The 25,028-nt window shown below is 34.4% G+C and overlaps 1 protein-coding gene across 4 annotated transcripts in view; it reads right to left on the bottom strand.

The window, feature by feature from the left end:
• LOC150096530 (uncharacterized) overlaps positions 1 to 25,028 on the bottom strand; it is a 295,354-nt gene that overhangs the window by 5,489 nt on the left and 264,837 nt on the right. For all 4 annotated transcript variants that reach the window (XM_090408208.1, XM_090408206.1, XM_090408207.1 and 1 more), the window contains 2 exons: positions 12,329 to 12,415; positions 9,586 to 9,696 (listed from right to left, as the gene is read on the bottom strand). In XM_090408208.1, coding sequence (XP_090264334.1) covers positions 9,586 to 9,696; positions 12,329 to 12,415 — 198 coding nt within the window. The remainder of the gene's footprint in view (positions 1 to 9,585; positions 9,697 to 12,328; positions 12,416 to 25,028) is intronic.

Genomic DNA, 25,028 nt, shown 5'->3' with positions numbered 1-25,028 from the left:
TAACAGCCACTTGATTTTCTGCTGCTTCATTATAAGATGGTTACAGAAGCAAATCCAGTTATTACTAGTGAATTTGCTACAAGCCCAAAATACTAAACTTGGTTGAAAGTTCAAACTTTCATCCATCATTATTTCTAAGCAGTGATAAAATGAACTTAAAAACACATTACCTAAAACCCTTCAAGTCAGATCTGGTTATGGTCAAATTTAAAAAGTTTATAGATTATATTCCTCATATTCAATAGACGCTGTAATCTGTAGCTAAAAGAATTTAGAAATAGCTATAGTTTTTGTATGGTATCTTCGTTGCCATCATCAACATATCAACCATAGTAGGAGATACTAATCTAGAGAGAGTATAGAAATTGAGATTTGATGTCTGTGAGAAAATGTTCAGTGAGGTGGCTGCTTATGTTGTGGCCAAAAACCCATTTATAAATATTAGCATTATATTTAAAAAATATGCTGAGATTATAATGTTAATTAATTGAGGATGTCTGAAAGGGATAATTATTATGTTCTGTTAAGGTTGTGAAAAGCAGTGTATCAACAATGTCCAAGGTTTTGGGAACATCAACATCGATGTATAGCAAACAAGCATCAAGGAAAGAAAGTATAATGTATAGTGATACGATAATTTCTTCAATATGCTTGAAAGCTCATCAATATTTTAATCATAAATGCTTAATTTTTAATAATTGTTTTATTAGTAGTGAAACACATTTTGATAAGGGAACTTGTGGCATATTTGCATGATGTGCAGTGTACAGGATAGCATGGTTTGTGTGCCCTTACTTGAGGAAAATGGATTGTGCAAGGGGTGATTTTCTTCAAAATACATTTTTCTATTTTATCTTGCGTTTTTGAGTTGATGTAAGAGTTTATTGATTTGTTTTACAACATTGGGAACACTCTTTTGCAATTATTTTGTATATTAGGATCAGTAATGGCATCCAAGGTTTTGTTATGTAATCAACAGGGTTTGACAGATATGCTCATGCATTCACACATGATGAGTCAATTTATCCAGCTAGTTCTATAATTGCAGGCTAGACAAAACAGAATATTTTTTATAAACAAAATTTCTAAGAAAACACCCAAAACTGTGCACCACATAAAGGGCCATTCTAGTAAGAAAAATGAATGTAAGAAATTATGTTTTCATAAAACAAATGTTTTTTTCCCCCTTATTCTCATTGACTTATTCAAATGGTTTTCATATGAAGGAAATTTTCTCCATCCACAATAAAGTACCATTAATCACTTTATGGAACATAAAGTAACTAATTTACTTATGGGAACATATGAGGGGAAAAAACAAATTGTCTTGGGCAAGTATATTTTTTGTATGGCAGGTAGGGTATTGCTTAATATATCAAGCCTTGGTAATTAACTATCAGTGATGCAATGCACCCTTTATCAACTTTGATCAGTAAAATGTGTATGTTTGAAAGATTTATGAGGAAACTAAATCCTGTTTGTTGTCCATGAGAATGGAAGAAGTGAAGGTAGGGAAAGGAAATTAGGATGTAGATGTGTTTGTTAGCTTTTTTTTTTCTTTCATTTTTTATTATAACACTATTACAGAAGATTTACAATGAATTAATAATTAATATTGGATTTGAGAATGTTTCCCATTCTTTAGGACCTAAAAGACATTTCAAGCAAGCAATATTTATTTCTATGGATATAGTTATTTATCCATAGAATCTATGATAGCTTTTTTTCCCCCCCCACAGATGGATTTATTGCCATGGCAAATTTTGGTATAAACAAAATGCATTGTTTGTTTTTGCTTATAGTATTTAAGTATGTACCATATGGGAATATTGTTGTTTGCTTTTGTTAATGTGAACAGTTGAATATAGGAGAGGGATGGCAAACTCATGGTATGATTTCACTATGATATAGTTCAACCACAGTTTGTAGATCTCTGCTTGGCGTCCTGCCAAGAATAGTCGATTCATGCTGAAGGGGAGAAAGAAATGAAGGACGTACGAATTGGTGGCCAACACGCGAAATCATGTGCTTTATAGGTAAAATTTTCCAACTGTTATACAAGCAACATAGTTAACTACAATGATCATAAAAGAGAAGTTAATTTTCCGACGTATAATAATAAACAATTCATCCCACAATACGGACTGATTACCCAATTATCGGAATGGATTCTCCTCCTGTTGACGTGCACAGAAGTGTCGAAGGATTTCGAATTTGTGGGTATACTATAATTATACAATAATAAATTTTTTTTTGGTGTAGCCTAAGGAGAAGGAGTACCTAATCCACAAAGAAACCAATCATTTGGTATATAATATATATTTCTGAAAAATAGTTCATGTTACTCCAAAAATTAGACAAAGAATAGTCAAGTTTATTTACATGAGATGAAGCTAACCTTATATTTAACAGTAGGCTATGTCTTAAATTACTAATGAAATAATTACTAACTTGAATTTTATATATGTGTGTGTGTATCAGTGGCGTTGTGTGCCCATTTAGGTTGGGTGTGCTCTCATGTGGATGTAATCTGTGCTACAAAATTCACATTAGTTTGACCATATGCTTGCATTTTTATCGATGTATAAAAGTTTTAAGAGTGCATAGTGCATCAGCACTCATCTTAATTGTTTCAATGCAACTAATTGCAGGATAACTTTGAATACTTTAATTTATCAATTAATACAATTTGAAATATGGAAAGCATAAAGGTCAAATGAACAATAGGTATGCTTCAAGCACACAGTTTATGTGAGAAGCACACCAAGGCAAAGATAATCTCTCCACAATGATAATTATTATTGGCAAATACTAGAGTGAGAATCAAAAATCAAAATTGTACAAAATTCAGATTATCACTGATAATCTGAATTTTGTACAATTTTTAAATACAGCCATATAACATGCACAAAAATCAGAATAAGTAATCACTTGAGAAATTATTTTTTCAGACTGAACCAAAGAAAGGCTAAAATATTGTTTTAATTATTTATTATACACAGGTTCCAACCTAATCATACAATCAGTGAAAACTGGCAGAAAACGGGATATTCAGTACATCATCAAAACTGTTTCCATTGCAAATATGGACAAAAAGTTATAACTTATTTATAGAAATTATAAATATGTATTAAAAACTTGTCTATATTGGTGTCATAAATACGTCAATTCACATTTCACGCACATAAATGAGATGAAAGTCAGAAAACAAAAACAGCAACTCATGACATTACAATATTCAATTGGATTGCTTCACACAATAACCAATTATAGCCACTAACGACTTTTGGGTGCTCGCTTTCTGAACTGTTTAAAACCACTAGAATGCTAAGAATTTGACACACGGCGACATCTGCATGTCTGTTTAAAGATGTCAGTATATGTTACTGCACACCTGGGCTATTAATGTGAATGTGATGCAATGTTTACTCATTGAAAAGTGTCCTCTTCGTGAAGCATTAATATATCGTGTTTAATTTTAGGAATCGTGCGAAGCCAGGAGACAAAGGAATCTTTAACAGGAATAAATGCAAAGATATAATATCATTGATCTTGCTATTCCATGGATGTGCACTGCACTCCCAGAATATTTGCCCATGATATATATATATATATATATATATATATATGAAAGAATGGCAATTAGAACCTACCTAAAATATCGGAGGTAAGAATGATGCTGAAAGAATGAAAGAACATTTACAGCACTAAATTTGACAATGGTGTCAAAAATATTATGAGGTTTCTATCTCCCTGATTTCTTATGTATCGGCAACAGATATATACCATACAAAAGCTACAGATTATACTGTCTAATGAATATGAGAAAGATAAATCTATTAATTTGTTAAATTGGACCTAAACCAGATCCACTTATCAGATTAACACTAAAGTAAACCGCCAATAGACACTGCAAACTACTTGCATTTTTCCTTTTACCCTTGCTGTATAAAAATAATCTGTCATAAAGGAGGATAAAAAGAAGAAAGGGAAACTGGATTGAACATATTCTGAGAGGGAATGGAATCATCAGAGATGCCATCGAAGGAAAAATAGACAGAAAAAAGTCCCATAGGAAGAGAAAGGAAAACAATGCTGGATGACATGTTGAATGGAGATAGGTACACAACCTTGAAAGAGAAGGCTCAGAACAGAAGAGAGTGAAAGAAAAGTTTTTGCTACTAAGAGAAGAACCTGCTCAATTGCAGAATACTCAAGAAGAATATTAATCCAATTTATTAATATTTACAAATACAGGTAACCCTTGTATAACGTGGTACTTATACAACGTGGTCTAAAATTGTAGTAACCCTTGTTGAACGCGGTACTTATGCAACACGGTTCCGATAAAAACATGGTCTACAAATTGTAGTAACCCGTTATCTTTTCATATGTTTTTCACTGCACAACTTAAAAATCAAATTTTATCTTCGTTAAATTTGTGTCTGCCTGTACCCCGCATGTAATTATAAGTAGCGAATTTATATTAGGGGAAATACCCTTTAGCACGCATGTACACCTGGTCGTCGACTTACAACTGTCTGCACTTATGACCACAAAAATAAAAAATAAAATAAATTAATGAATAAATTAATAATAAATCAGGCAGCTGTGCATACGATAACTATTGGATACGATAGTTATCGTACGCCAACCCACGTACGCAGTGGCATAGCTAGAGTGGGGCGGCACCTTGAACCTTTTTGAACTTTTACAGTTAATTCTAAAATACAGTTTCAAGAACTCATTTCCAAATATTGTAATACTACTGCGAATTTTCCTCAAAACTGCTGTAAGTGTTGCTAGTTGTGAGAGGAGTTTTTCTAAATAAAATTGATTAAGAATTACCTACATTACTATGAAATAGACTTCGCCAATGTCATCAATGATTTTGCTAACAGAAAAGTAAGAAATATAACATTTTAGAATGTTGAAATTAAAGTTTTACTTCAAAAATAAACATAGTGTTTTAATTTTCCCTATGTGTTGTTTTGACTTTTTGTAGCATTTTTGGTGTATTGAGATGGGCGGCAAAAGCTCTGGCTACACCACTGCATATATGATAACTATCTCTCACATACACTCAGTCGCTTTCAGCATCTGTTGCATGTGGTGTATTAATTAAAATTCTACTGAAATACTACCCATAAAATGTCTAGTAAAAGGAAAATGCCTTCATCTACAGATTCCCCAGCTAAGAAGTCAAGGAAAACTATTGATTTAGAGTGTAAAACTAAATTATCCAGAAGTATGAAGGTGGAAAGAAAGTGAATACGATAGCATGTGACTTGAAGTTATCACATTCCATGGTATTGACGATACTTAAGGACAAAAAGAATTCGGGAAGCTGTGAAAGGTTTCCGCACCTATGAAGTCTACAATTTTAACCAAACAACGACAGGGACCCATCCATGAAATGGAAAAATTGTTGTTTATGTGTATGGAAGATTTAATACAGAAAAATTCACCCATGAGCCTTTGCACAGTGCAAGCGAAGGCTAGAAGTCTGTTTCAGAGTTTAAAATCACGCGCCGGAGACAATTAGCAGAAGATTTTCAGGCTAGTACTCAATGCGCATTTTAAAAAAAGATTTGCTTTGCATAATGTACATGTCACAGGAGAAGCAGGAAGTGCAGATGAAACCCAAAAATTCGTTGATAGTTTCGACTCTTTAATCAAAGAAGAAGGTTATCTACCGGAACCAATATTTAACGTAGATTGTATTTTTGTGTTTACAGTACAGTATTATTTTTCATATTATGTACAATATACATAATTATAAATTTAAAAGATCATAAAAATAAATTATAAAGATGATAAAAAGATTAGAAAGGTTAAAGAATACTGTCAATAAATATATGGCCGGCATATGACCTGGTCAGCCAGAACGGAAGTCGGTCGTAAGTCGACGACCAAGTATACACCTCAATTGTTTACCGTATAGAATGTTTATTGTTGAAAATTGTCCTCGTTTCTGCCAGGAAATGCATTAAAATCATAAGTGTGTTCATCTCAAGCTGAGCACTTTATTTTCTGGTGAGTTACATACAATATGTAATGCTTGCTTTTTTTTTTGTGTAAAAAATTATTTTTTTATAGTAATGGCTACAAACTGCAACGAAAGGGAAAAACCAACATTGAAAACAAAATTAATTTCTCTCGAAGAAAAATATTCAAAATCTTGGATTGGTTGAAAAATGGAGAAAAACCAGGAGTTTTTGCAGGGACTTGAATTTAAATGAATCAACAATTCGAACAATCAAACAAAATTAACATAAAATCTGAGAAAGTTTTATCGCTGGGTCAACGATAAGTGCAAAGCGTGTTGCTCGTGTATGCGATATTCTAATGGAAAAATGGAGAAATCTCTAATGATTTCGATAGAAGATTGCACCTCAAAAGAAAATTCCTATGGATGGAAATCTTATTAAACAAAAAGCTCTCAAAGTTTATAAACATTTATAGTGTAGACCAGGTGTTCAATTCGGATGAATCCGGGTTATATTGGAAAAAAGTGCAAAAACGCACCTATATTTCGAAAAATGAAAGATCAGCTCTTGGATTCCAAGTTTCCAAAGATAGAATTACTTTACTGTTTTGTAGTAATGCATCAGGTGATTACATGACAAAACCAGTGTTTATTAACCAATCCTCAAATCCTCATGGTATGAAAGATTAAAATATGCACTAATTTATTTTGCCTAAAACATTTATGCATTATGTGCAATGAAGTTTAAGTAATATGTTTTCTTAACTTACATGAATTATCTGAATTAAATAAAAATATATTTTTTGTTGGATATGTCATTGTTGTTTATATAATTTAAAAAAAAAATGATCTCAGAACATAACCCTAACTTTTCTGAGATTCGCATAACGCGATTTATATAACACGGCATTTCTGCAGAACCTAACATCCACGTTATACGAGGGTTACTTGTACTCATCATCTATCACTGCCTTAAACCAAGAAATTATACACATCAAATATATTTTCCAACTTAATTGAGTATGCTACTCATTTTGGCAAAAGTGTGTCCCTATTTTCCACAATACTATCAATCTATCTATCAAAAACATGCACAGTCCATCATAACATCTACAAAGTGATGAAATGCACCATTACACATTCTAATTACAAATTTGTCTTCAACATTAATAATGAACTACAGAATTTATTAAAACATACAGTCACTGATACCATACAAGATATTACTATATTATGGCATAATATCACATATAAATTTCACCTCTTATCTGAATAGTGGATTCATTGATTGGATCCACTATTTGTTCTTTAAATCATGCTTAAGTGAACATCACTTAATGTTCCCTATACCACACTATTTACATCCAACAGCCAAGACAAAATACAAATGCATGAAAACAATATAAACAAATTTGTCCACTGAATATCTACATACTATACAATTGAAGTACACTGCAGAAATCAAGGTCACCTTGATTTCTGCAGTGTACTGTCCCCCCTCACCGGAAATTCAGCTTCCTATATAAAAAACTCGACCCACTTTAAAGCCCTCACAGAAAATTTAACCTTGAATAATACAGACATATTAGTAAGCTTTGATATCTCCTCCTTGTTTACCAATATTCCCTTAACTGACACTTTATCTCTCTTAGAAAATGTTTTTCCCTCTGACATCTTAGATCTCTTTTCCTTTGCCATCAACTCTGGGTATTTCGCTTGGAATAACAAAATCTACAAGCAGATAGAGGGAACCGCCATGGGCTCCCCCCTCTCACCCCCCCTTGCCAATTTCTATATGGAAGATTTCGAAAAACGAGCCATAGACTCAGCCCCACTCAAACCTTCTATCTGGCTAAGATATGTAGATGATGTGTTCTCTATTTGGCCTCATGGCCCAGACACGTTAGATTCCTTCCTTGGTCATCTCAATAGCCTACATCCAAGAATCCAGTTTACTATGGAAAAGGAAAAGAACAATTGTTTACCCTTCCTCGACACCTTAGTCACGTGCCTTCCTAATGATACACTTGCCTTCACTGTATACAGAAAACCCCCACAGGCAGATACATTCACAAACTCTCCCACCACCACCCCTCACAACAATATGGCATCATTAAAACCCTTACCAAGAGAGCCCACAATCTTTGTTCCAGTGGAACTGCCCTCACTACTGAGCTTAACCACATACACAGAACTTTCCTCTCCAATGGCTACAGCGAACACAGCATCAAAAAAATAATCAATTCCTCCCCCATTCCCCGTCCCTCTCGTCAACAAGAATTTAAAAATGCCATCACCATACCCTACACCCGTGGCACTTCGGAAAAAATAGCCAAGATACTAAAAAAGTATAACCTACACACAGCATATAAGCCCTACCGCAAACTGGCTACCCTTATCCGTTCTACGAAAGATCAGCTCCCTCCTCTCTCTGCCTGGAGTTTACAAAGTACCCTGTTCCTGTAAGCTTGCGTACTTTGGACAGACAGGCAGATCAGCATCCATCCGCCTAGAGGAACACAAGTCGTACATCGTTAAACACAACTATGGCCATTCAGGCTTGGCTGACCATGTTTTGGACACCACCCTCAGAGTATCATGGAAGAAAACCACCATGCTCCACCACAGCAAATTCAAGAAAGAGAGACTTTTCTTAGAAGCAGCAGCAGCTCTCAAAAACCAACCAAATCTTAACAAATACGGTTGCATTAAGCTTCCGAAGATTTGGGAAACAGTCATCACCAGAGGTCCCACCTTACATTCCAGGCCACCTACAACTGTCCTTAGAGGGCGCTCCACCTAGATAGGACTTTATTGTCACCCACGTGGTTGGGCTTAGTATTGTAAGTTTTTGTGTGCATGTTACATTAATTGTCTTTGTAATCCCCGTAGATGTCCTAGTGACTAGGACGAAATATAGGAAGTATTAAATTCTATTTTAATTCTTTTTGAGTGTTGTAAAAAATCCATTAAACCTCCAACATAATGTCCTCACAGCACTTAAGCCTCTACACATGAGGTTAACAACTGGTAGCCATCATTGAATTTTCCATCATTGTTGATGAAATTATCCAAAAGAGATTAAAGTTGCATTGTTTGGACTTAAGTTTCAATGAAGACTGAAATGATACTGTCTCTATACTCATTGTATGAAAATTAACAAAGCCGTTTTGAAATGTACAATGATGCACTGCTAGCCTGCAAACTCTATGTGGACTTAATAAAAGGAACTTTTATTCTAATGAAATCACTAAACATACATTTTTATTTCTATTTTTAATATTATTGAGACCCCCACACACACACACATATGATAGATTGCAAGACTCTATAGAACATCAGTGCCAAATATAGGCATTGAGCATATCCCAATAATACTTTATCACGATGCTGCTGTCGTTTTTTTTTTTTTAAATTCAAAACACATTTAAAGATATCAAACTATTACTGATTCTAACCATGTTCTGAATCACCTGCTAACCTCATGCAAGATACTAAATGGACATTTCATTGCAGCAATAATTAAAATATCTATTAACAGTTACAGATAACAAGGTAAGTTTCTATTAGAAGAGCGTACTCTTTCAAAGTCTTACCTTTCCAGTTTCGTGATCATCGGGATATTTCCAATAAGTTAAACAATTACCCTCAAGGACACACCATCGTCTTTGCCATGCACCAAAGCCACTGACATCTTCAAACATATTCTAAAAAAAGACATTAAAAACCAATGAATTAAATCAGATTTTTTTTCTCATTTTTAAAAACAGTATAAAATCATACAAAAAGATAAACATCACACATACTTTATATTGTATGATTTAACTGACTGTACACATACACATCACAGTGGAGGTTGGCAACCTGTTAATCATGATACACCAGTCCAATGCTGTGATGCTGGGTCAATCTCTAGGTAATGGAAGATGGGAAAAAATAAATATTTAAGCAAGGAAAATTTCAGGCTAGTCTTCTCCCATCCACATTTAAAAGTGCAGTATCTGAAGGATTAAAGATAATTTTTCTGCATTCCCAGTGGAAATTCATGAGCATACCAAAATTCACTTTATTCATGAGCTGAACAAGTTAGGAACACTATCTTTGCTCTGAAGTGAGGTTAACAATTGGTAGCTATAGCTATCATTGAATTTTCCATCATTGTTGATGAAATTATCCAAAAGAGATTAAAGTTGCATTGTTTGGACTTAATAGTTTCAATGAAGACTGAAATGTGCATGAAATGCACATTTAGTCTTCTGTAAATGTAAATTTTTTGGCTCGTATTATGACTGTTGATGAAACATGGCTTCATCACTTTTACATAAATCAAGTGGATAGTAAATCTAGCATTATTTTATTTCAAAGCCGAATGTAGATACTATGAAAGTTTTGTAAAAAAAGTTGACCAGAAAGCCTACAGGAATACACTCGCCATCATTTATAAGTTGCCCTAGCACGGACCACATAGAAGACATCAGCGCTTGCCCAAGCATCCATACATTTGCCTTTTATTGGTCCTTTCTGATAAAGTTTCACTGGCCTGACAGCTGTTTTGAACTGGCTGGTTCTCCTCAGACCAGGCAGAAACCTTAAGAGAGCAAAAACTCTCATTCAGTACTAAGGAACTTGAAGTGTTGGCGAGGTGTAATTTTCGCAAGTGAACTCTTGGTCGCTGCATAAAGTATTGTTTTGGCTCTTTATTTTAGTAAATGGCTTCATCACTATGACCCAGAAACCAAACAACAAACCCAAAAGTCAACACTTAAGATTATTGCTATTGTCTTTTGGGATATGGATGGTATAATCCTTACCAAGTACCTCAAAAAAAGATGAAACTGTTACAGCAGCAATTTATTCAACAGCTCTGAAGGAATTGAAAGAGATGCTGAAGGAAAATTGCCACAGGAAACTGAGAAGAAGAGGTGTGTTGCTTTTGCATGACAATGCATCTGTTCACACTGCTCATGAAACCCAACAGCCAATATACAACTTGGGCTTTCAATGTTTGCCTCACCCACCATATTTTTTAGACCTGGTCCCACTTGACTATTTTCTATTCCAAAATTTAAAGAAACACTTGAAAGGAACAACATTTACTACAGATGATGAAGTCATATCTGTAGCTGAGGAATGGTTTGTACAACAAGAGAAAGACATTTTTCTCAGAGGATTGCAAATGATGCAGTAGTGTTGTAACAAGTGTATAACAATTTGTGGGGAATACGTGAAATAATGTGCAAGTTACATGGTTCTACCTCAATTCCGTCATGGTGATTATTACAACTTTTCAGTGCACCCTAGTAGTAATGCTGCTGTGGCACAGCTCTATCAAATTGTTAATGTGCAGCAGTCCTATTCGACACACATACACAGAATGGTCCAGTAGTCAACTTCAAAATTTTTTCACGTTATCAACAGGAGGCTCAAAACAGGAATGAGATACATAATCAAAAGTCTACAGGTGTATGGAGTTACAGGCTGAGCAATAGAATTTAATCTGTTCCTGCTATGTGAATATGAAAGCATCAAATGACAGTGCTCTCAGTGGATCTCATTTACATATGTGAGACAATGTCCAGCACTCCCTGTTTGTTCCACATTCTCTAGCACAATGGGATCGGCAAAAGACTGCTATCCAGAAACTATTCTAATATAATAACTCCTAGTCAATGGATTGCCATTATGCACAGTCAAAATTCCAGAAAGTAAAGCAAGGTTGTCCTTTTAGTCCCTTGCTCTTTGCATTGATTCTGGGGTGGACAAAAGGCTATCATCAACTTGCTGCTTTTTCTGCAACAAGTTGACAATTCATACCTGGTGTGAGGGGATAACAGCTCCCTCAACTATGAAGGAAAATAAGCATTAGTACATGCAGATGATGTAGGAGGGATAATGATTCAACTATACATCTTATTTTGGTGCTTTGAAAACATTTAGTTTCATCATGATTTAAAAGTGTTAAAATTTTCCATTTTCTTTTGAATTTTAGAATATTTAACTTTTCAATTAAGAATTTAAGTAATGCATAAATTCCATCATTATTTGTGATACAAGTGCAAAAACTTTGAGAAAATAAAATAAGTTAAGCTGTTAAACCAAAAAACATGTTTCTCTAACAAAAGTTCCTGTTATTATATTTTAAAAACAACCAACTATGATAGATGTGTATGTACATTGGTGTACATAAATAAATTAGTTTTATTTCTCATCTTTAAGATCATTGTTCAGTTAGATATACATATCACTGAATACATTTTCTTTTTTACACACAACTAAAATTTAATATTTCAGTATGGTTAATTTATGTGATTACATATTAAATATCTGCATGACAAATACCAGAAATCCTCTTTGTTCTATGCTATACTCTGCATGAATTTTCACATTCATCAGAAGAGAACCTTCCAGGGGTGATGCATATGGAACCTGAAATAAATGGAATAACAGATTTAAGAGTTACTGGAAGTAACAACTATTATATGATACAGAGTTAACTTTTGCTATAGCAACCCTAAATGAACAAAAAACAAACAGTTTACTGTAAAAAATTTTGAATCCCCATTAACAGTGAATTTAGAATAGGAAATGTTCATATTTGGGCTCTGGTAAGTGTGCTGCAATAGTCAGTTAAAATGGTATTCACTATAATGCAAATCAACAATATAAAATTAAATTTCAGGATACTGAAGATAAAAAATACACAGAAAAATTTCCACAAATCTCTAAGATTTCTTTTGATTCAGTTTCCTTGGTTTACAAGGTAGGCCTGAAATGTTTGTTGCCTTATAAAATCCTAAATGTTGTACTTATGATCCTCAATTTTTAACCATAAAATTCTTGAACCTTATTTTCCATTAAATAATCATACACATTTTTAACAACATTCACTCCAACTGATGTCTGCATATAGCAATGAAATGTTATTGAGTTTCCAGTCAAATAAGGGGAAAAAAAAGCCTATGAAAATTAATCAAAAGTTATTTAGCATATACAGAGAAACTATTTGATATTAGCAATATTAGATCAGCTAGCACAATAAAAAACAGGAAAATATAATTTAGAATATCATCCTAGATTATGTTTTATTGGATACCATAACTGATAGAAATTGAAAGTTGATAAATAAATTCGTCAACATGGCTGTGTGACTTTCTTTTAAATTGTGGGTGTTATCAGTAAGGGGTCCAAAGCAACAAGGATAATGGCAAATTTATTGAAAATAAGTTCCATGGCTACTTACAAGAGAGATTAAACATTTAACACTTACTTGAGATTTGTTCAGATCATTCAGTTTTATATATATAGATATATATATATAAAGAACCTTCTTCATCCTAAGAAGTCCTGACCAAAGTCCCATTAACACCAATTCAATATTGTGAACAATGGATAGTTCAGAAATCCACTATAGCAAACTGGTATTTAATAACAAAAGATCAAAACCCAAACCCCTCAATTTTTTTTTTTTTGATTCACTGGAATGAAGTCATTTATTTTTTAACTTAATCACCAATATCTAAATTATCAACTTATGACACACGTAAATCACATAAAGAAAAATTAAGCATTTAATAAAAACATATTTCGTGATGAGCATTTCTTCACTGAATTCTTGTTAATAATGTAACATTTGTAATATGTATATGCACTTCTTACAGTTTATATATGTTGATTTATTTATTAATTCATTCATCTTTTACACACACACACACACACACACACCAGTGTGACATCTCTTACAAAAGAATCCATGCAAGCACACTCTCCAGTCATGTTCTTTTCTCGCTAACTCTAATCTAGAAGAGCTTCAACACCAGATAGACTGGAATCTTACGACCAATATCTATAAATGTGGTGAAGAACTTGAGAGACGTATCGTAGAATCAAGAGAGATAGTTCTGGACCCATCACACATAAACAACAATTCAAGCAACAGTTTGCCTGATGCCCACAGCGCAGTCATTGAGTTCTGGCGCTCTCTCAAATCAGTTGCCACTCACAACTCATGCTAGTCCTGCCACGCAGACACCAGTTCAAATATGACTGTTGCTATTCCTATTTTGTTAATTTGAGAAGTCCATGTTTTTTTACCTTGTTATTTTTCCAGTTTTTTGTTATTTACACACCTGAAGAAGCTGGCGTTCCGACGATAGTCATGTTATATTAAAGTTTTTTTACCTTTCTCAGTGTTCTTAGTCAGTATAATTATTAATTTTAAAAAATATATATATATATTATACCACACATACAAAGTAGTTATTCTCTTTTATATTCACTTTGTGCAAATAATCTGACCACTCGGCCAACCAGGTTGGCCGAGTGGTTAGCATATCCGCTCTCCAACCAAAAGGTTGCGGGTTTGAATTCCACTGTGGGCATGGATGTTCGTGATTATTGGTGAAAATCTAGTGATAGTGGGCGATAGATGCCGTTGGTGTAGATGATGATGGTAGTTGTGGTTGGTGGAGCAGAGAGTTGTAGAGTAGGTACCCTCCCTCGATGAGTCTTTGGATTCCCTGGAGGTGTCATGTAATAATTATAATTATACGTACCCTATATGCAATTTTTAAGCAAATGTTATTTCTATATATTTCTAATTTAGTTTAAACTTTTCTGTTTAAATTTTCTCTTCACATACATTCCTTGAGCTTCATTGCCCTTTGAATAAGTTTGTTTATAGTTGCATTAGTGACTATGTTTACAGAAATAGAGAGAAAAGTTTAAAAAGTTGGTTCAGCCCGTTTGAAAGTAAACAGCATATGTGAATATTTGAATATTGACTAGCAGTTGTTCAAACAGATTCCCTTTAGACACTTTCCCATAGAAATCCTGTTTCCACTGTGCCTTTTCTATGGGTACTTTCATGGGCATTGCTCCACTACTATTCCTCCACATTCTTCTAATCATGTAAGAAATAGGGTAGCCACTGGGCAACACTAATTCACTGTCAAGCCAAAGCATACTGTATGAACTTATCATCATCCTTCATTTTGTTCACCTCTGTTCTTTAACCAATTTGTTCTATTGTTTTTTCCCCACTGAGTACAACCTTCAAATCTTAAGTAACATATCAATAGATTTTTCCCCCCTTAATCGCTTACCCAGACATGGCACTGTTATAGGACTTATGACCTTTCATGTATGGGATCATTTAAAAAAAAATATTTTTCCCTCTCCTCGATAAAGTTTCAAGAAAGGCAAATCTACAAATGATGAGTTGCATATATTGAGAAATTCTAAGAATTTGATATAAATATTCATCAGATTTTATTGATTTCCAACAAGCATATAGTCACATTATTAGAGAAAAAATTATATGAGATTATTGGAGCTAGACTACCTCCCTGTTTTAATCCTTGTGTTATTTGAAAAATACCTGTTAAATCATATTGTATTTTAACTTGTGCATCTGAATTTTCTGTTGATAATCTTGTCTTACTGAAATGTATACTTTTTATACACTTTGGAATACATTCTCAAAGGTATTCCAAATTCTGTATACATTCCAATTGTCTAACTCACCTGTCATATTATAGAATGTGAGCAAAGTTACTCAAACATGACCTTCCCTTAGTAAACTCATGCTATTTCATTGCAAAGTATAGATTCTCTGTCAATCCATTTGCAACATCTTTGTGCAATGGAATTATCACAAATTCTTTCCACTCCTATGGATTCTTCTCTGTGCTTAAAAAAAAAAAAAGTCTAAATTATACAAGCAGGTCAAAGGTACAGCCATTTCAGCTAAATACTCTTAACATCCATGCTGATATCCCATCAGACCTATTGCCATATTCTTATTCAAATCATTTAACAGCTCTGGTACTGGTACCTCCTCATACATCAGCATTTCTTTGTAAAGGTAGCATTAAGCTCCATGTTGCTTAATGCTACCTCTCATGAATAGAAGAGATTGTTCATTAGTTGAAGAATCTCCCACCTATTATCATCCACATGCAATAGTTATTCTTTCATCATTCCTTTTACTTGCAGCAAAATAAAATTCTTTTGGGAACAATCCCTTTTCATGCTCAGACTTGGTTCTCTGCACAATTTTTGTAACTCTTCTGGCCTGCATCTTATAATTTTCATAACTGATGTCATCCTTATGCACAATGGTATTCCTTCCACCTAACATTTATATGTATCACTGTCTTGTCAGTTATAGCTCAAATTTCATCTAATGAAGAATTCATCTTAGACTAGATATAAAGGATATTCCAGAATGTATGCAATGATTCCAGTGATCAGTTCATCTCTGGTAGGCTTATTTAGGAATCACCTATTATTGTGTTTGAAATCACCTACTGTTGTATTCATATTCAGATGCATGTCAATGTTGTTAAACAGTTTCCTTTTTATCGTGCTTTTCATCTGGGCTTTCACAGGGGCCAAATATAGTCAGTAAGATGGGTGGAAATCCATGGGGATACTGTGCTTGAAAGCACAATATCCCCATGGATTTCCTGGACTCTCAGGCCTATTTTGCACAGTGCCATTGTCAAGATGCAAAAATCAAGTACAGGAATATATTCATGAGGCCACTTCTGGCAAACTGTATTCCAAAAGAAACAAAGTGGTTCTGTAGACTGGCTGATTTGTAGTTTGATCCCAAAGAAATTTTTTGTGCATTCCATCCACTGCACCAAAGAAAGCAATCACTATTACCTTAACATCTGAATAATTCTTGGAAAGAAGGTGACAAATCCATTTCATGATATGAAGGCCAAAACATGCCTTATATTCAGATCAGCTTGCTGATGAATACTTATTCAAAACCATTCTCAGTTTGTGATGACAGAGATATTGCTAAATATGTTAGTCTAGATATTTCTAAAACATATCCTAGCTTTCTGTTGTACATTGATAACATGGGTATTACTTACATGAAGAAATACTTTTGTTGATTAATTAATACAGATACAACATTATGCCTCCATGTTTTGTTTGTATACGTCAAAAGCACTATGTAATATAGTCACCAAACAACATTAGGAAATAGTCAATGTTTCAGCATACTGTGTTTGAAGACTATTTCCTCACAAAAAAATTCTCTCTTCAATATTTTTAATTTAATACAACATTCTCGTAATTCTCATGTTATTTTATTTTTAATTAATACAACATTGTCAGGTGGAAACTGTTAAAACATAGAACATTAATTAAACTTATTTAAATTAAGGGGATATTTAATCCCACATTATTTCAAAGCCGAATAAGGAACTCTAAGATAGAAACCAATGAGTTTTATGCCAAATATAGCAAGCCATAAAAGTTCGGAGAGTCCAAGCATAAGCAAACTACTACCCCAGGTAGTATTGTACTACTACCTGGGGTAGTAGTACAATACTGGGCAACTCGTAGTAAAGGCAGATAAAGCTAGGATCACTATTCTCAGTATTAAGCCTAATGTAAAACTCATCCCCTAGGAGATGTATGTTGTTTTACATTAAGGGAGATAGGTCACTACCCAGACCGGTTTCAACTTTTAGTTTGAAAAAGTGAAGCCTTTTGACTCTTTATTTCATAGAACATTGTTATATTTCCATGCAAAATTTTAATCGCATAATACAAAGTGCAATATCAGGGACAGCTGCAGTCATGTATGAGGTCTCTAGCAGAAAAGTAATTAAACAAAATCTGTATAAAATCATGTATTCGATTAATTGTCTAATACATTGTGGTCACCTTCAAAGTGACTCCCCACCACCACAACCACATGAAATGAAGTTCCAACATTCCTTCCATGCAGTATAACACGACTGGAAGTTGGCATCTGTTAGCTCCCCACCACAGCTCTTTGTATGTCTCCCACAGTTGCAAAATGGGTACCTTTCATCTTGTTCTTGAGCTTGGGGAAAAGAAAAAGGTCACAAGGAGACAAGTCAGGTGAGTACAGTGGCTGTTCCAGTGCTGGAATGTATTTTTTTTTTTAGCGAAATACTCACAAAGTGACAGTACAGATTGAGAAGGTGCACTGTCATGATGCAAGATCCAATCATTTGCAATTTCTGGATGTACTTGTAAAATGCATTTTTTTTTTTTTTTTTTTTTTTCAACTGTTCAAGGATGCTGGCCTGGTTGGCCAAGTGGTTAGCATATCCTCTCTCCAGCCAAAAGGCTGAGGGTTCAAATCCTGCCGTGGGCATGGATGTTTGCAATTGTCTTTGAAAACACTAGTGGTGGTGGTTGGTAGTAGATGGTGGAGACAAAGTCGTAGAGTAGGTGCCCTCCCTCGATGGGTCTTTGGACTCCCTGGAGATGTCACTAATATTTCTTTGTAGTAAATTTGCTTGACAGTCACTCTAGGTGATACAAATTCTAGGTGGACCATGCCATGGCTATCAAAAAAAAGATGACAATCATAGTGTTTGCTTCCATGCTTTCTTCTTCTCTCCCCCCCCCCCCCAAAAAAATTACTTTCCTGCTAGACTTCATATGCAACCATAATCTCATACATGGAAGAGGAGGGGGTGGTGAATCATCAATGAAACTGAAATAGAGAGAGAGAAAAGTAAACATTTTCGACTATGGAATTTAAGGAATTTAATGGTGCAAAATTATATTTTCCTGTTTCAGATGGGCAGACTTAATAAAGGCAGATAAGCATAGCATGAACAAAGATATGATAACAAGAAATGTTCCCTTTGTTTTATTTTGGTACATTATACTAAGCATTTTATATATATATTTATTACAATAGGTTTGATAATCAGTTCTATATGCAAAACATTTAATTTGAACTAAAAAACATTAGGAAATGTGGTATTTTGATATTTGTAGGGTTTGCATATCCAAGTGACAAGAGTTTTACAAAGAAAATAGAATATGATCACAACATATACAACCACAAGTAAACCGAATATACTGTTGGAAAAAAGTACTGCCCCTTTTGCACTATTTGTTTATTATTCATCAGTGTCTTTCCATTTGAGGCATTTATGTACATTATTTCTCTCTCTCTCTCTTTACTTTTCAGAGTGACACGGTGTCAAAGCATTGTTGCCAAGTGATAAAATTTCACTGGGTATGTTTTTAATAGTGTCGTATCCTTTAGGAAAAAATTTACTACACAAACACCAGCAGTAACGATCACCATGATCAGATTATTTCATCGCTAAAAAAACAGTCCTTCAAGTTTTTAATTCCAACTTTTGCTAGAATCAAATGCCGCTAAGCCACCAGCAGCTTGTAATATGCTAGCCATGCATCACTTCTGAATAAGCTCTGCTCAGCAAAATAAGAATTTGCACACAGCAAGTAGTCAATTGCTAATCTAGAGACAGTTATCAGAAATTTCCTGACAATGTTTACCTTGCATCTTGGAAAGGAACAAAAGGAAATGATCTCATGTTGGTGCTAACATACACAAAACAAAAAAAGTTGATAAGAAACCGTTTGACCAATAGGTAGTGAATGAATCAGGATGACATAACACGCAAGTAAATAGGAGTGTTCCTATCAAAAGATAGGAGTTTTATGAATAACACAGCATTTCTTCCTTTCCAGTAAAAACGTCAACTAGCCTTCTCTTATTCTTCAGTCAAACTTCACTGTGACCAATTGCTAAAAAAAATTAATTAATTAAATTATTATGAAAGTAGATAAAGTGAAAGCAGGAGCTGTGATGAATGAAGCCGATTACAACCAGAAAATGTTACTTCTTTTCTGTGATTGATCAATCTATCAAATGGTTTTAGACATGATAAAAGGGCTAACTATCATAAACAACAGAAATCAATGAAATACGTCAACTCTCACTATAGCAAATTCATAGGAATACTTTGTTATAGTCCTTTTAAACAGCATTGTAACTATTATTACATGAGCACCTCCATAGAGTCTGAAGACTCATCACGAGAGACCCAATCTATACACACAATCTAATACCTTTCCTTGAACCCATTAACAGACAAAGCACACACAATTGACTCTGGCTATCCATTCCACTCATTCACAACTCTCCAAGCAAAAAATCGAGTACTCACACTCCTAATCATCATACCTTTATTCAACTGTCAGCGATGATCCTTGTTCTGGTCCCTCTAGCTAAATGCCGAAACATTTCCCCTGCATCAGTCCTATAAAACTCTTTAAAGCAACTTAAATATTTCTATCATATCCCCTCTTTTCCTCTTACAAACCAACTTTTGCAATCCATACACTTTCAATTTATCCTCACAGACCACTTGCCTCTGAATCCTCTACATTGCTTCCTCATCATAAAGAAACCCAAGGACCAGACTTGAGCACAGTAATCCAGATGTGGGTATATCAAGGCTTTATAAAGAGGAATAACAACTTCCTTATCTCTACTTGTTAATGGGTTCTTCAATAGCCAAGTAATCGTATGGGCCACTTTAGCAATATGTCCTTTAAATTAACTCTCTGTCTACCATCACTCCTAAATCTCTAGCTTCATCTATTTCCTGGATTACTCTACCATTAGCAAATACCATTAGCATTTCACATCATTAGCAAACAACTAAATATTTCCTTTCAGATTATTTCCTATTATCATTTATGTACAAAATAAACAGCAACGGGCACAGCACTGAACCTTGTGGCATATGATTAGTCGCCTGTTTTTGCCTCGATTCTGTTCAGCAGCCACCCTCTTATCCACTTAACCTGTGTCATATCCATCCCTGTTTGTTCTAATTTCAAATGCCTTTGAAAAATTCAAAAAATCATCGTATAGCCATTTCCTTTATCTAATTTTATCTGTTACTCTATTGCAAAAAGTTAGTAAATTACTAAAGCTTGATCCTCATACAATATCATATCTACTCATTCTTGAATTCTGTTTTGTAATCAATTTTACCAGTACTTTTACCACTATGCCTGAGGTATTGATTGGTCTTTATTTTGCACTCTTTTCGCTCCCTTGAAACTCTACCAGAGATGAGACTTAAATTAAAGAGCCTAGTCAGGGGCATTGCCAGTTCCCTTGTACATTCTTGCAAAACCCTAGCTGATATTCCATCTAATCCCACACTGTATTTACATCGAGATTCTGCAATATCCCAAGAACCTCCAATTCATCCACTTCTGCTCGACATCAGTGTCTAATAACCTCAGTGGGATGGTATACACTTGCAAAGTAGTCACTCAGTAACTGAACCATTTTATCCGCTTCTGTCTCCTCATGACCATCACTCATTAAGGTTAATCTTCCATAGTCATTCTTCTTCTTATTTGCCACATAATGAAAGAACTCTGGGATTTCCTTTGGCTTGCTTGGTTAGATTTTTCTCATAATCTGATTTTGCTTTCCTTGTCATGCTGGTCTAGGTTCTTGCCTGAACCTGGTACTGTTCATGAGTTTGCTGCTCACCTTTCTCTTTACATACTCTCCACAGCATTTTCTTCTTCTTCTGCAGCTTGTGCTTAATGATATTACTCATCCATTTAACTCATATCTGATTAACCTTCTTTAGATATACAATTTAATACTGCTTCCTCTAGATCAGGGGTTCCCAACCCTATGCCAGCAGGCACCATGGTGCTGGTCGACCAATTTGTGTGTGCCCGCCGCTGTTCAACAGTGTGCCGTATAGTTTGAAATAATCACGCAACAATTCATGGCATGCTATATGATGCATGCATTAATGACACATGACGAGTATTAAACGCATACAATGTAAAGTAGACGCATTCGAAGTTGTTCATTCCAGTTTAAGAACTGGAATATCATCATATTCTCCTAATTATGAAGCACTGGCCAATGAAATGCAATGTCAAAGATCACACTAACTTACATATATATATTTAAATTTTTATATAATGTAAACTTTTAAGTAATAAAATATTTGATTATAATGTAAACTTTATTCATTTATGTATTCATTTAACAAAGGAATTCAAAAATTTGCTTGAAAAAATAGATGGTGCCTGTCGCCCTACCGGTATTTTAGAATGTGCTCTAGGAAACAAAAAAGTTGGGAACCCATGCTCTAGATGATACTTAATTATATCCCATGCACTACTAACATCCTTACTATGAGGTGTTTTATGCCATGGCACAGACAAACTTCTTCCTAAGCTTGTCATAATCACCTGCCTTGTAGTTCCACATATACCCCTTCTTGAGAGAACATTCCTCATGTTTTACAATTTCCCAAGGCCAGATGGTCACTTTGGTTATAGATAGCTCTTCTGATCCCATGACCAGGTCCAATATTCTCCCATCTCTAGTCCCCTTCTTCACATGCTGCCTTAAGTAATTATTTCTTGGCATATGTATAAATTCTATTTCCTTCTTGCCATGTGATCTTTCTTCCTTCCTGTCTATATCTCCATAGTTAAAGTCCCCCATAACAATCACTTGACCTGTACTCATTGTACCAATTTGGCGATGCATGTCTTTCAGATTATCTGTGGAATTCCCTGGCCTATAGTAACAACCAGTGGTGAGCTATGGAAATTTTAACAAAGGGCTCGCATCGTTGAGCAAAAAAAGCCGTGTTTTACACAAAAACTTTTATTAATACAGCTTGTGTACAAATTCCAATCAAAAGGTATGAGAGGACAATCAACCTCTAAAGGCTATCATTTTTAAACAAATATTTCATGATCTAAACATGAAATATTTGCACCTAATCAACTGTGTTAATTTATCTTACATAAGAAAAACATTTTTTAACTATCAAAATATAATAAGAATGAAATCTTTTATAAAACATTTGATTGGCTACCAGAAGGGAGAAGGGTAAAGATAGCACATGTGCTCATTTTATTTTCAAACTTGAGTGCATTCGTTATAGAGGAGTTGAAACAATAATTCCAAATAATCTATACACTGCCGAATTGACTAATTTTTGTTAGGTTACCATATGAGTTTGTCGCTTAATATGTTTCAAAATTTTTTTTTTTTTTGAAAAAATAAAAAAGTAAACAAGAACAAGCAAATTTGAGAAAAATTTAATAAAGGGCTCACACGAGCCCCTTATAGCTCACCACTTGTAAACAACCAACTGTATATTTAGTCTTACTGGCCTTAATCTCACACCAGATTGCTTCAAATGAACAGCTACCCTCTCACTTGTCTCCTATTCTTTTTAGTTGCAATTCATCTGCTATCATCAATACTCCCCCCCCCCCCATCATCCTATCCAGTGGAATTTTAACAAAGGGCTCGCATCGTCGAACAAAAAACAGCCATATTTCACGCAAAAACTTTTATTAATACGGCTTGTGTACAAATTCAATCAAAAAGAGAGGACAATCAATCTCTAAAGGATATTATTTTTAAACAAAATATTTCATGATCTAAACATGAAATATTTGCACACAATCAACTGTGTTAATTTATACTACATAAGAAAACCATTTTTTAACTATCAAGATATAATAAGAATTAAATCTTTTAGAAAACATTTGATTGGCTACTGGTTTTACCATACAATTGGCTACCAGAAGGGAGAAGGGTAAAGTAAGTGCATGCGCTTATTTTATTTTCAAACTTGGGTGCATTCGTTATAGAGGAGTTGAAACAATAATTCCAAATAATCTATACACTGCCGAATAGACTAATTTTTGCTAGGTTACTGTATGAATTTCTCGCTTAATATGTTTAAAAAAAAAATAAAAAAAGTAAACCAGAAGAACAAGGGGCTTGTTCTTCTGGTTTACTTTTCCTATCCCTTCTATCTTCCCTGAAAATACAAACCCTACACATTCAATCCTTGTGACTACATCAACTGATGTTAGCTAAGTCTCACTAATGCCTATAACTCTTGGCAAGGTTGCACTAAACAATGCCAAAAACTCCTCCCTCTTGTTCCTGATACTTCTGGGATTAGCATATAAAAACTGCAGCATCCCTTTAGGCACCCACCCACCTTTACTTTCTGAACTGACTACCCTATTCAATATTTTTGCTTGAGAGACTAGAGTCCTCACTTTGTCATCCTTGCACTCACTTGCTTCATGTGTGCCTTTACACAAACTCACTCGCTTCCACCCTGATTGCTTAAGTTTCCTTGAATTTGCACTTCAGCATGCTTGGTGAACAAAGCTCTCTCTAGACACCTAACACCAAAACCATTTAGATGCGGTCCATCAGCATTGTATAGATCAGCACTTCCCAAACTGTGGGCAGTGGTCCCCTTGGGGGCCGTAGGTTTTGATGAGGGGGGGGGGCTATGATATAATAAAAACAAATTTAAAAATCTTTAGGGCTAAGTAGTTTTTTTTTTATCTTAAAAGAAAAATATTTAATTTTTATTATTTCTTTTTTGTTATTTTTATATTTTAATGGAAAAAAATCGCACATTAGTGCGGGTTCACAAACCTTCCTGCGTATTTCGGCGCTTAATGAATATTAGTAAATATATGCTTATTCGTATAAGTTTCATTTCAAAGCAGAAATCTAAGAATTGTAGTTTCAAATATTTCACCTGATATTGGTGTAGAAGTATTGAAACACATCCATCACATTAAATTGTTATTAAACTTTTGTTTTTAATTCTTTCTTTATTACTAATCGTTTTACGTTTCATGTGCTTGTACTGCAAATGTACAATAACAATATATCTCATCATCACCATCATGCGTATCAAGGATTTAGGCCTAGCATGACCTGGTCCGGCCTTAGAAGTCATCATTCAATCATTTAAGAGGACGTCCTGGTTTTCTTTTTCCTAATGGCTTGTACTTGAAGGCTTGTTTTGGTAATCTTTCTAACAATATATCTATCTATATAAAATATGAGATAATGTGCCATGTCAGACTGTATGTAAGATGCTAAAAATGCAATATTTGCATTTGATTTTTGCAATATTCGCTGTGTGTGTTTTGTATTGAATATAATCTGTGTGTGTATTGAATATAAATACAATAAATATTATAATAATATGTCTATAATACGATTTTTTTCAGGGGGGGGGGCGTGAAATATTTTAATTTTTCCAAAGGGGGGCCCTGACATCCAGAAGTTTGGGAAGCACCGGTATAGATCCTTTTTTCCATCAAACACAGACCACAGATAAACAAATCCTATATCAATTTTCTGCACACGTATAGACTCACTGCTATC

This window comes from Typopeltis vanoorti, chromosome 18 (genome assembly GCF_054136105.1).
Source record: "Typopeltis vanoorti isolate ZY-2024b chromosome 18, IOZ_Tvanoo_1.0, whole genome shotgun sequence".
Lineage (NCBI taxonomy): Eukaryota > Metazoa > Arthropoda > Arachnida > Uropygi > Thelyphonidae > Typopeltis > Typopeltis vanoorti.
The sequence above is the reverse complement of the archived record's forward strand: the minus strand, read 5'-3'. Positions and strand labels throughout refer to the sequence as shown.